The sequence below is a fragment of the Tauraco erythrolophus genome, chromosome 28 (genome assembly GCF_009769465.1).
Source record: "Tauraco erythrolophus isolate bTauEry1 chromosome 28, bTauEry1.pri, whole genome shotgun sequence".
Lineage (NCBI taxonomy): Eukaryota > Metazoa > Chordata > Aves > Musophagiformes > Musophagidae > Tauraco > Tauraco erythrolophus.
In genome coordinates, this window is record NC_141492.1 from 211706 (window position 1) to 224968 (window position 13263).

At 54.3% G+C, this 13263-nt stretch overlaps 1 protein-coding gene across 1 annotated transcript; it reads left to right on the forward strand.

Annotated features, from left to right (window-relative positions):
* The first annotated feature begins 10286 nt into the window (after positions 1–10286).
* Positions 10287–12320, forward strand: RPL36 (ribosomal protein L36). Its single transcript, XM_086627485.1, has 3 exons — positions 10287–10449; positions 11488–11622; positions 12198–12320. The coding sequence occupies exons 1-3, from the start codon at positions 10357–10359 to the stop codon at positions 12285–12287; spliced, it is 318 nt and encodes a 105-aa protein (XP_086483611.1). The 5' UTR covers positions 10287–10356; the 3' UTR covers positions 12288–12320.
* The last annotated feature ends 943 nt before the right edge of the window (positions 12321–13263 follow it).

Here is a 13263-nt window from a genome sequence, read left to right on the forward strand (position 1 = left end):
TGCCGCCTACCAGGGCAGCCCCAGGTTCTCGGCGCTCCGTGGAGCTCAGGTTCCCGCCAGCACCAGCAACCCCTCATCTTTTTGCCATTTGGCAGTCTGGAGAGCGTGGTGGAGGGGGTGGGGACTGGCTCTGGGTTCACAAAGCTGGCTTTATCAGCAAGGAGCAATCCCAGCCCTGCTCGGGAATCGCGGAGATCGCTGCTGCCCGGCGGAGCAGTGGAGGGCAGCGCAGCGCTCCCCCCCGCGCTGTGATTATGTAAAACCTGGCGCTGATCTCGAGCGCTGATGAAAACAAACCAGTGCTTTTTCAAAACAACCATTTGGCGCCTAATTTTCGAATCCGCAGACCAACTGCCGGGCTCGGTGCCCATCGCCATGGAGCTATTTACATACTTTCCTGCAGCAGCTGCAGTAACCTGTTCTGTGCTTCTCGTCTGGCCAGGCTGGCTCAGCCCGTCATGGTCTCACTGGAGATGGGCTAAGATTTCAATTTTCTTCTGTTAAAGCAAACAACCCCCAGTGCGTTAGGAGCTCAGGTTTTAGCAAAGAAAGGTGAAAGCAGAAACCTTGGCTCTCCTTGGAAAGCTAATAAGCTCATCGCGCACCGTGATGTGAGAAACGCCGCGTACATCTGGGAGCACGAGGTTCCCTAAGACAGAGCCTCTGTCAAAGGTGAAGTTTACAGAGTAAGCATATGTGAGAGAGAGAAAAGACAGGTCTATGGAGATAAAGAGGTATGTGCATGGGATCAATCTCTCTCGTGCATATTACATGAGTAATAAAGGAGATGAAAGGAATGCTTTCTGCAATTCCAAAGTGTGCTCCACCCAAGATCTCAAAAGTATTTTACAAGTATAATTATCAAGCTTTATAATTTTCTTGTGATGAAATTAAGCGACCGTGAAGATTGCTCAGTTAATGTCTGTATGTCTTGAGCTTCATGGAGTAGCTTGGTGGACCTGGCTTTCGGGTTCTATCAATGCATCTGTCAGTGGAAATATTTTTCCAGACCACAGCTGGTGACAAGAGTGAAGTGTGAGAGCACAGGCTCAGCTAGCACTTATGTTGGAGCTGCATGTCCTTACACGGGACAGCTCTGACTAACCATGAACCTAGAGCAGGAAGCCGTTTGCTGTCTGGAGTTTGGTGCCTGACGGTACAAACCGGGACAGACCCTGCCCTACCCCGTCTCCTGCAGCCTGGCATGTACGGCATTTTAAAGGCCAGTGGCATCACACTTCTTTCTCTGCCACCAGCACACGTGGGTGGGTGTGGGTGGGCAGGTGCAAGAATCCAATGTTTTGGGAAGCCATGAAGGAATTTTGCTTGGATGGAGCAAATGGGCAGGAGCTACACAAAGGAGGAGAGGCTTATGTTGATGGAGACATTTGCAGGCTACCTCAACATTGCTATATACATTTCTGTGTATGACAATATCATATATGACTTTGTAGGATTTAATTTGTTTCACAGTATCTGCAGAAATCTTGCCTGTAAAAGGAAAATCAGCTTCAGCTTGGCCCGGTGTGGTGCGGTGTGGACAGAGTGGCGTGCAGCTTTGCCCACTGGAAGGATCTGGGCCATTACACAGAGGGGGCTGGAGAGTATTGCTCGGTGGGTAATCTGCCCAAGGGCAGGAATTTCAACGCTGGGCCTGCTCTGACTGAACCTCTGAGCACCCTCAAGTGCAAAAGGTTATATATAACTCCATGGAATCCAGAGAAATAACTGGTGAGTTCAAAGTATCGAGCTTCCCAACCTGCAGAGAACTAATAAATGATGTGAATTCACTAGCTGAAAGTTATTCCTGTGCACCAGAGAGACCAGGCCAGTTCTCCCTCAATGCATCAGGAAAGGTTGCCTCAGTTTACCAGCGCAGTGTCCATCTCTGTCACTCTCAGTAGTGTGGACAGGTGCTCTGAAGGGTTCTGCAGTGCTGCCATCACAAATGACTCAGGGCTTCATCAGTCCCTCAACATTTACGGAGATGCTCGCCCCAAGCATAATTCCCTGCCGCAGCATACACAGCCCAGTGCAGATGTGTGCAACTGCTGTGGCACACGTGAATGTGTTCTTGATGCCTACGTGGTGCCGAGCACCTCTTTGGTGTTATCTTGGAGGGAGGTCTGCCTGAAAATACCTGCCCGATGTGCGAGACCTGGACTCTGTCTGCTCAGCTTTAACCGGTGAGATTAATCTGGTATCTGGATAATAAAGCAGCAGCTGATAAACAGTTATGCAACTTTTGCGGGGTTTGCATTTTATAACACATTTGGAGTGGCAGGCCAGTGAGCGCTCGGAAACTGCAAACTGCTCAACGGCCTCCGGTACGTAGGAAGGCAGAGGGACGGGTGTGGGGTTACGTGGTTAGTGAGGCCACTGGCAGTTACACTGGCAATTTAATTTAAAAAGCAAAAGAGTTAAATCAGTGATGAGTCCGTATAGGGGAACGCCACGTGCGTGGCTGACATCATGTAGATGAAACCACTTGCCAGAGTTGGCATGCTGATGGCTGGAAGGGAGCATCCTCTTCCCTTGCCTGTATTGTGCTGGTGGGAACCGGTCCAGAAGGGCAGAAGCTCCAATCTGTGCAAGCCTGTCATGTCTGCATGCTGCAGAATAGAAATCACTATGCGCCCAATATACCCCTCCTGTTAAGCAAATACATTTTGATGATACATCACCCAGTGGTTCTGGTTCAGTGGCCACCCCACCCAGTTTCCCAGTGGCAAGGGTTGGGTCTGCAGCACTGGCCTGAGGCCAGAGGGGAGAATACCTCCACCCTACATCTGGCAAGGAGCTGAGAGTCCTTCCAGTGGTGCCCAGAGGTCCTCAGCCAACCTCAGAACATTTTTGGCTCCATGACCAGAAAGCAGGACTCCTACAAGGAGAAAATCGTGTGTGAAGAATCTACACTTACATGGGCCACCCATGGGCACTATGGCTGCTTAGACTTTTACCTTTGTTCTGTCTTTACAGAAATCTCTTGAATTCTGTTTATTTCTTCATTCAAATAGTTTTTTCCTCCCCACCTGGACATTTCTCCTATGGTGTCAACACCAGGCAGCACCACGACCCCACACCAATTCATGACCAATTTTCCTGTTTGTTCTTGTAAAAAATGCCTTCGTATGTAAAATAGCAACATTTACTTTCTACAGGACTCTCCTGTTGCCATATGTATAAGGAAGGACCGACACTGCCTTGGAAGGTGGATACTTCTATTACTCCCTTCTTCTCAGGAAACAGTCTTTCAAGGTTGTCCCTGCAATCCTTGGCCTGTTGGTGGGTCTTCTGAAATAACTCACTTTGGGAATGTCCTCTCCTTTGCGGTCCCCCCATCCTCCTCAACCCTTGCATCATTCTTGCTGCTTTCTGGCTTCCTTTGGCCTAAGGATCTCTGTGACCAGGGGCTGCTCCCTGCCCTGTGGGAGGCCACAAATATCCCCGGGGCTCTGCAGATGTTCCCAGCCTCCAAGGATAAAGTGTGGGCAAGTAATCCATCTATGCAAGCAAGGAGTGGGAAATGTTAGAGCTCTAAGCCTTTGCTAAACATGCTGTTATGAGTTCATAGCATCAGAGAATGGTTTAGGTTAGAAGGGACCTTCAAGATCATCTAGTTCCAAACCCCCTGCCATGGGCATGGACACCCTCCACTACATCAGGTTGCCCAAAGCCTCATCCAACCTGGCCTTGAACACTGCCAGGGATGGGGCACCCACAACTTCTCTGGGCAACCTGTGCCAGTGCTCACCACCCTCAGAGGGAAGAATTTCTTCCTTAGATCTCATCGAAATCTCTTTCAGTTTAAAGCCATTGCCCTCCTATCAGAACATGCCCTTGTACTACCGAAAGCCAGCTCCCACGCAGCTGCTCCTCGGGAATGGTGTCACTGAAGAAGTGAAGAAGAGCCTCTGTGCTGAGAAGCCCTTCTTGCCTCCACCAGGGCATGCTGCCCAGAGGGCACTTGGGGCTGCCCTGCTTAGTGGGACCAGGTCCAGGCAGGCAGTGTCAAACCACAGAGAGAACCAGTTGGCTTCTCCTTATGAAAGCGACAGGGCCTGCTCAGGTGAATGCACAGGTCACCTGGGGGCTGCGGGACAGGCTGTGCCAGAGAGCTGGAGGATCCTTCACGTAGGCGCTCTGCAGCGTGGGACACGCGTCCTTCCCCTGCGGCACCGTCCTGTCCGTGACTGCTGCCGTGTCTCTTGTCTGTGTGTAGACTGAGCACCTCACCCCACCTTCCCCACAGCCACCTCAGCACCCCAGGGCCGCCCCGCAGGCTCTGGCAGCCCCTTCTCCTGCGCCCTGTCACGGCGCAGCCGCGAGCTGCGCTCCTCCTGAGCAGCAAGCGCCGGCAAAGGAAAGCCATGGAGGGCCGAGCGCTCACTGAGCTAGAGATGAGAGCGAACTCCAAATCTCTATCTGAACCTTGAGGTCCTCACAGGCTCCACTGAGATGCCAGTGTGGGCTTCTGCCTACCTCTGGGAGGCTCTCCATGGCTGGGACAGCCTAAGACCCCGCCAGCACAGACTGACGATTGGGCTGAGGTCATCTGGCCCCCCAGTGCTGCCCCAAGGGGCGATGCACCCTCACTACCCCCACCACATCACCCAGCCTTCCCTTTGCCTGCAGTGACGCTCAGCTGGCCCACCAAGGAACTGGGGCATGGGCTCGTCCCCATGGAAGCCATTCATATCTGTATGGCATTTGGCCACTGCAAAATATTGGCTGTCTTGTAAAAGGCAACGATTACACAAATGGCGGTTGTATTTGTCCAAAGTGGCTAATTCTGAGGGAAATCTGTAGGGCTGTAAATGGCTTTCCCTCCTGGTAAGGGTGAAACCTTTCCACCCCCAGCAACAGCAGCAAGTAGGAAAGGAGGAAAGTGGTCCTACTGGAAGGCACAGGGGAGAAGCAGCATGTGATAGACCAGTACAGCAGCTGCAGGGGAAACTGAGGTCCTCTATGTGGTTTCCCACAGGAAGGCCGGAAATTTCCTTCTCAATGACAGAAGTAAAGGTTGTTTACCCAAGCATATCCTTTCACTTGGAAGTGATGAGCACTTACAAGGAAGACCAAAGCTGAGGCATATGTAACAGCGGAAGTGAACACGAGATGAAGGCATTCCATTGCATGGCAACAGAGTGAAGGATTAGCCCATACTATAAAATCCAAGCGTGGTAAGACCCAGTGCAGCCCCAGAAGGGTTAAATCCTTTCCTTCAGCAGATGGAAGCAGCCTGCCTGAACTGGCAGCTGCAGATGATTCCTCTGCTCAGACAGAGCAGGCAGTAGGATTGGCCAGGTGGACAAAACCAGTGTTCAGCACAAGCTCCAAGGAACAGGCAGGGATTGTTTTCCAGTTTTTCCTGGAGCAGGTGGACTCAAGAACAGATGCCAGTGTGCGACAGCGTGGGTGACAATGTCAGCAGTGTGCCTGTGCTATAAAAGAAGCCTTGCACAAAACACAACATTAGAAATACACGTAGCCTTCCCTGTTCATGGAATTGCTGCAGGGTCACCTGCCTTTCCACCCTCAGGAGTGCAGGTTTTGTGGCTGCCCTGTGTGTGTCTCTGTGGCCACACAAGTGCTGCTTGAAGGGGAGACCACGGCTCGAGTGGAGCAGCTGGTGCCCTCAGTATGGGGTGATGGAGGAGAAGGATTTAGCCTGCTGTTTCCTCTCCTGGTTTGGTGGTAGAGGCTGTTGGTTTCTGATTTTGCTGTGGAAAGTCTTGCAAGTTACCAAATACCTCTGGGGATGTTGCCTGGACCCCAGTTTACTTACCAAGACCAGTATTCTTTAAAGTCAGGTTCAAACTGCTTCAGCTGGAAGAACCAAGGACGTAGGTGAAAACTGCCCTGTGATGTGGAAAGCCGTGTTTTGTTTAAAGAGATGCTTAAACCTAAGGAATAAACCGTCACCAGAGAAAGTGGTTAGAGTCCCCGATGGCCTCAAAGCAGGGCTTTACAACTGGGAAAGTGAGCAGCACAGTGACTGTCCGGCGGAGGGCAGCCGGAGGTGAGCCTGGGGGCTCGGGCTGGGGTGGCATGCTGCCCTGCGCTGCGGCTCGCCTGGCCAGCACCGGGCAGGAGGGAGACAAAGCATCTGACGGCAGTGGAGTCATTCCAGCAGGAGAGGGCTGGTTTTGTTGAAAAAAGTGGCAGGGGGGACTCTGCAGTGACCTTCACTTCCCTCCCAAGAAGCTTAAGTAAGGAAGGGCCACCTTGGTTTGGCTGTGATCGCTCCCTGGACAGCCTCGTTACACACCAGGGACTCTTCCACCTCTGGCATCTCACCAACAGAGGCTGGAAGGACCCCTCCCTGGCTCGCTCCTGCACCCTCAAAAGAGCCCAGTGGAGCAATGGTGGCAACTGCTACCAAGCGCCCAAGCAGCGTCAGCACAGCACTGCGTGCCTGCGAGAGGGGCCTTGCTCATCACAGGTTTCTGTGTCTGACAGCCACAGCCACTTCTTAGCTGGCACGGAGAGATGTTATCGTTTCTGCTGTCCCCACATCCTCTTTCAGAGCCCTGTTCTATCTTGGTGCATGGGGGTATTTCCATCCCAGTTGCAGAAATATTGCGTACGATGAGCCCTGTGCAGGGATCTTTGCTGGTTGCTGTTGTGAGTAATTATTTCCTAGGACACAGTGAGACTCCATCACGTGGGAAACACCCTGCGTGAACATGTGGAGTTGGGCTAATGGAGCACGGAGCAGCCCTCAGTGCAGAACCAAACAGCCCAGAGCCTTGCAGAAGTGAGCGGGACTTTCAGATGTTTGGGGTCCAGGAGCCTCCAGCGGGACTGCCAGGATGTGCTGGGGAAGGGGCACTTCCAGAAGAAACCAGTGCACTGAGAGCAACCAGGTCTCGGCTCAAAGGGGAGGCCTCTGGCTACCTACGGGGATGGTGCTGCAGTGCTTTCACACTGGCTGCTGTGCAAGACAGCAGCCTCTGAGTTTCAAGTGGCCTGGATTTAGGCATGAGACTGAGCCTGTCTCCTGCTTGCCTTCCTGATGCCCAGACCAGCCAGCCTCCCCAGATCTGCTGGCTCACAGGATGACCCATGCTGCTTACTAGAAGACATCTGGCAGAAAACGTGGCTGGATCTTGGCAAACACAAACAGCTGCATATTGCAAGGCCTTGGCCAAGGAGGAGTAAGACAGGAAGGTGAAGTGCTGCTGGACAGCAGCAGGCTACAGCTTCCTGACTGTCCTCCTCACTTCTGGGGAGGAGATTAAGTCCACGTTTGGAATTACCGGGTAAAGGGCCTCCATGACTGTGCCAGCACATGGAAGCACATGCTGTAAGAGCATCTTTAATCCAGCATTACACAACAGCTTGTTGGTGGGTATAGGCTCCACAGTGACCCTCTAGGAATTCTGCCTCCCCTAGCAGGAAGGAAGGGAGCTCTGCCTTTCCATGGTTGCAAGTAGTGGATCTTGGGAAGTGCGTGTGGCACTTTGGCCATGACAGCATGCAGAGGGCTGGCTGAAAGAGGGATGCAGTGAAATGGGCAGGTGGAGATGATTTTGGACCTGACTTGGCTGCCCCTTGAAAGCCCATACCTCTGCAGTGAGCAGAAGGAGCTTCAGGTTCAGAAGGTGATGGGGTCCAAGGTGTCATCATTCAGCTGTGTATCCTGCGCCTCTGTGAGGTGAATCATGGACTGTGCTGGTTCTACACTTGGAAAAGAGGAGGGACACTAAGATTAACCTCATCTGTCTTGTGGCAGAGAATGGCTCTTTCTTATAAACCTGGAAGAGAAGGGCAAGGTGTTCACACGCTGAACTTTTCCTTCTTCCCTTGGTCTTCAGCCAAGTCCAGCTGATCCCTGGCTTTTCCAGTTCTGTCCCTACATGTCCATGCAATACTTGCGTATGTCTCTTGGGTAGCTCGATGCTGCTTCCATTGCATTTAAACTCAATCCAGAATTCTCCATTCAGTCTGGCCTCCTGCTGTACGTGCTCGACTTCTGGCGCATTGGGATGGATCATTCTTATACTCATTCTTCTCCATTGGCTAATCAGAAATTCAGGTGGCTGCTTCACATCTACCTCAGCTTTCTACTTCTCTTCCATGCTGAAAAGTCTCATTCCTTTCACCCTCCTCACAGGACATATGCTCCAGGCCTCAAATATCTTCATAGCTCTCCTCTGAACTCATTCCAGTTTATCAACGTTTTTCTTGCACAGTACTCCAGATGTGACCTAATGAGTGCTGAGTAAAGGCAACATCACTTCCTTTAACCTGCCAGGTGCACTTCTGTTAACACAGCCCAGTATGTTCCCCACGGCCAAGACCACACCACGGACATTCAGTCTATTGTCCACCAGGATCCCCATGGCCAGTCAGTCTCAACCTGAGGCTTCTGATTCAGCCCCAGTCACGCGGTTCCCTTTACGTGTATCTCCCTTTTTACTCCCTCCCATGCTCACCCGATGGAGTCTTTGCCCTAACGGCTCTGGGAAAGTAATAAGGCAAAGAGCGTGGGGCCTTAATGCAGAATTTGAAAAAAGGGGGAAATTCGGCTGAGATGCAAACCATTGTACAAACGCTGAGAATATGCAGAAAACATGTTGGAATGGGGCAAAAGCTTCTGGGAACTGAAAACCTGGATTTTCTGATAGGGACTTGTGAAAGGGCAATGATGGCAGGCAGAGTCTGAAGAACCTTTTCTTGGGGAAAAGGCAGTGGTTTTTTTTGAGGGGTTCAATGAAGAATGGGAAAGTAGAATGAGGAGAAACCCAAGAGAGTTTGGGAACTGTACATCCATGTGTTTTGCACACCAAGTGGAAAAGAAGGCGTCCTGCGTGGAACATAGCAACAGCCAGGGTGAGCGGGGGAAGGCCCCATGTCTGCAGCGTGCTGTGCGGGATCCCGCAGCGGGCAGCAGGAAGCAGCAGCCTCGTCCTGTGGGCAAGTGGTTGTTTCAGGGGCACAGTGCCCAGCGGCGGGCACAGTGGACAAGGCAGGCGGGATCTCCTGCACACCCAGAGCTGACGCAAGCCTTAAGATGGCTCCAGGCACAAAGGGCGGCGGCAGCAGAGGTGCCACCTCCTTCTCCAGCCCGGGGCGTGCAGCAGCTCCTCCTGAAGGAAACCAGAGCTTGTGGATGGGGGAACATTTTGCTGCCCATGTGATGGTTCTGATTAGTAAAGATGGTATCAAACATGGGCTGATTTTAAAGGTGCAGATAAAGATTTGGCAGTCCTAGTATTTTTGCTTGACTTTCTGAAACGTTAGTGTGAAGCAGATGGCAGGTTCCTTTTGGCCGTACAGGACACTCAGCTCTGCCCAGCATCTGTCAACGTTCTGACCCTCCTGTGGAGAATGGCATGACAGCCAGACCCCTTCCACGATCTGAGGGATGAACATTCCTCGGTGCTTGAAACTTGTGCTATGAGCTGGGTAATGGAGGCCAGCGAGACTGCGTGTTACTCAGGACATCCGTCCTGGGACAGCAGAAAGAATCTCAGAATGTTTGGGTTGGAAGGGACCTCACAGACCATCCAGTTCCACCCCCCCTGCCATGGGCATGGGACACCCTCCACCACACCAGGTTGCCCCAAAGCCCCATGCAGCCTGGCCTGGAAACACTGCCAGGGATGGGGCAGCCACAGCTTCTCCGGGCAGCCTGTTCAGACCAGTTCTACAGTGTGTCTAACAGCAAGATGTGAACTTCGGTGATTTGTTTTAAAAAATCAAGATTTTCAATTTTTCAATTCCATTGTATTTTCAATAGAGTATTTCCAATTTTAAGAAATGAAACGGAATTGACTTTAAAGGCGGGAAGCAGTTCCCTGGGCCGGACGACGGCTCATGGCGGTTCCTCCCGAGAGGCGCGGTTCGGTCCAGGCGGGAAGATCCCCTCTCCGCCCCCAGGGAGCCGTTCAACGCGTTTCTTCCGGTGTCTCTGTCCCACACGGCCCGGGCGCCGCCGAGCGACGCGGGTTTCGGTCCGGGAGAATCGGCCGCGCGGGGCTCGGCCCCGGGCGCTGCGGGCCGGCGCGCGGACACGCCCGGCCGGGCGGCTCTGCCGGCGGGGCGCTCGGCGCTGGGCGCTGCACGCCGTGACGCCCCCGCCTTTCTCGGTCTCGCAACCCCCCGGCGGCCCCGCGGGCCGTGCCGGCGGTTTCCGGCCGCCCCTGTGCGGCGCGCGCGCCCGCCCCGCCTCTATGGTCCGCGCGCGACACAGAGCGCCCCCGGCCCCGCGCGGGCGGCCCGGAAGAGGCGCTGTCCCGGCGTGCCGCGCGCGCTCTCCCTTTCCGGCGCGGCGCCATCGGCGGAGCAGACGGTGAGGCTCGGGCCGGGCCGCGGCGGCACATCCGCGTCCATCCGCTCGCCGCAGCCATGGCGATCCGCTACCCCATGGCCGTCGGCCTCAACAAGGGCTACAAGGTGACCAAGAACGTGTCCAAGCCCCGGCAGTGCCGCCGCCGCGGGGTGAGTGTGGCGGCGGGCGAGGGGCGCGCGGGGCGCGCAGAGGCGCGGGCGGGGCGCGCGCACCCGGTACCGCGCTCGGGGCGCCGCGGCTCGGCGCGTGCTCCGGCTGCCGGGGACGGCGGGACCCGACGCGCGCCCGCCGGGCGGTGGGGCGGGACGGCGGCGGCGCTCGGGGCGCTCCGATCCCGCCTGACCGGGGGCCGGGACGCGCGGCGCGGGCTGCCCGCGCGCCGTGGGCAGGGGCCGCGCGTGGCCCCGGGGGCTGCCGAGCCTGTGCTCGGGGCCGCGCCCTCGGTGGTCTCGGGGCGGGGCGCTGGCTGGCACCAACGGAACCTGCCGAAAGCGCAGTGGTTACCAGCTGAGAACTGGTGGCAGTGCACAGGGAGCAGGGGCTCCATGGAAATCATTGAATGTGGAAGGCGGGTGCGCCGCAAAATGGCTGGTTATGGGAGAGCTGGCAGTGCAGCAGCCTGTCATGGCACAACGAGACGGAAGTAAGGGCAGAACGAGACGGATGCGTTTTAGCCAGAGCTGAAGTTAACAGGGATGGAAAACAGACCAGGTACTTCTGCAATCCCTCCTAGTCTGCCGGTTGGTAACGACAGAGTGTCCCCCAAAACCGCCCAGCAGTGGCAGGCGTTTGGGGCTCTCCGCGTTCAGTGGACACCAAGAGCTGGGTTCGGTTTGCACCCTTTAGCCCCCTGCGGTGAAAACGCTGTCCAGCTGTGGCGTTTGAGATGCACAGCAGTGCACACCCCCGGGCATCCAATGGCCCTGCTTTTTCCAAACCCTTGATGCATGCGGATGTGTAAATTCCCCAGCACTGTGGCTAGAACAAGAACGCGTAGTGCATCTTGTTGGCATCACTGTGCTGCGTAGCACGTGCCAGGGGACTGTGCTTCTCAGGGACACGCTGACAGCATAAGCTGCTTTTGAGGCCTCAGCCCCCAGTTTTGCCACAGCCCTTCGCAGTCCAGTCTGGGACTGCACTTCCATTCACGGTGGTCCATACGTTTTCCCTCCTTCCCCTTCCTACAGCGCCTGACCAAACACACCAAGTTCGTGCGAGACATGATCAGGGAAGTCTGCGGCTTTGCACCCTACGAGAGACGTGCCATGGAATTGCTGAAAGTTTCCAAAGATAAACGTGCTCTGAAGTTCATCAAGAAACGGGTGGGTCAATCTGCCATCTTAACTCTGCTGCTGCTAACTCTGTTTTCTGCCCTTCCCTAGGGATACTCTGCTTTTCAATTAATTCTTATTTTTTCCGTGGTTGGGAAGTTACTGGTCTAATCCCAGGAAGTGGAGGGAATGTTCCCTGGGTTGGCTGGCAGGGGGGGAGGTGCAAAGGAACTTGGCCAGAAAGCTCTGAGCTGCTGCACTCAGACTTGCTTTGCTGTTCTGCCTTGTTTGCAAACCTGCTGTGGGGAAGAGGAGAGCAGGACTGGTGGGGCTGGGGACCGTGACCCAGGTGACACGAAATGGGTTTCACTGAGGGCAGCTGAGCGAGCTGAGAGCAGCTCCTGCCTTTCCCCAAAAATTCTTGAGCCAAAAACACTACTGGGATGTGGTGGAAGCAGCTCCTGCTGGGACAGTGTAGCGTGGGTGGGGTTCCAGTCGACGTTTACCAGCACTTCACCCTCCTGCTTGGTGCCCAAGTAAAGCGCTGTCAGCGCCTGCCTGAAGCAGCCGAGTTTCACCTGTTCTCTGCAGGGACCAACGCTGACTGCTCGCTCTTTGCCCTGCAGGTTGGCACTCACATCCGGGCCAAGCGAAAGCGGGAAGAACTCAGTAACGTCCTGGCAGCCATGAGGAAGGCGGCTGCAAAGAAGGATTGAGTTGTCCTGTCAATAAAGTCCTTTCTGACAAAACCAGCATGGTGACTGGTGGTGGTACCTCTGCTCCAGCCTGCAGGGATGGGGAGCTCCTGGAGATGCCGAGGGACCGTGCTGCGAAGGCCCTGAACTGCAGCAGTCCAGATGTGCATCACTTTTATTCTGCCTGCAGCCAGGTGCTGATACTGGAGTTCCTGGGACTGGCCTGGGATGTGTTCTAGAGGGGGAATCCTCCTCCAGAGGTGCAGAGCTAGCAGTAGCCAAGCCTCTGAGGTATGTTCCACTTCGCAGGCTGTCTCCCAAACCTAGATGGTGCTGAGAGAAGTCAGTGGACAAAAGTTGCTGTTGAGAACAGTAGCTTTGCACTCCTTCCCCATGGCACTTGAGCCTTGTGCAGCTGTTCTTGCTCCTGAGTTTCTGCTTATATCCCCCCTTCATGCCCTGCTTTCTGCAGCATGTTAGCAGATCATACGAGAGAAATGCCGTCAGCAAGAGCTCCCCAAATTTCAGCAGGATGATCTTTGTCCTCCACTGAGGCCTACCTGGCTGTGAGATGGCACAAGTGCTGTTCTTCCTGCACAAGGAAATACATTTCAACCACACTTCATGCAACTACTCTTCCCCTCTTTAAATTCATTTTTCTAGCATTTGCCAAACGACAAAGTACTCAAGTTCTCTGGCTCAAGCCTGTGTTTATGGACATGCAAGAGTCACGCTAAGTTGCATTTAATTCCTCTTTTCACTCAGCGAATGTAATAAAGCTGCTGCAGTGGCAAAGACAGTCTGGTAGAGCGCGCAGCTCGCTGCTGATGGTGAGCACACTGCTCTCCTGTCCAGGTCTGCTCTCTAAGTCTGGAGTTGTTTCTGATGGTATTGGGCTATGATTTGTCTGGAGAACCATGTCCATCCACAGCTGAACGTGCTAGCTCTGCTGGACTGCCCTAGAATTTCAGTCTCCCCTCCAGCCTGGCACAGGCTC

Excerpts from the sequence above, each read along its gene's own strand:
- RPL36 (XM_086627485.1), top strand. The coding sequence starts at position 10,357 with ATGGCGATCCGCTACCCCATGGCCGTCGGCCTCAACAAGGGCTACAAG. Across the intron at positions 10,450-11,487 it reads GGCAGTGCCGCCGCCGCGGG|CGCCTGACCAAACACACCAA; the intron begins GTGAGTGTGGCG and ends CCCTTCCTACAG. Across the intron at positions 11,623-12,197 it reads TGAAGTTCATCAAGAAACGG|GTTGGCACTCACATCCGGGC; the intron begins GTGGGTCAATCT and ends TTTGCCCTGCAG.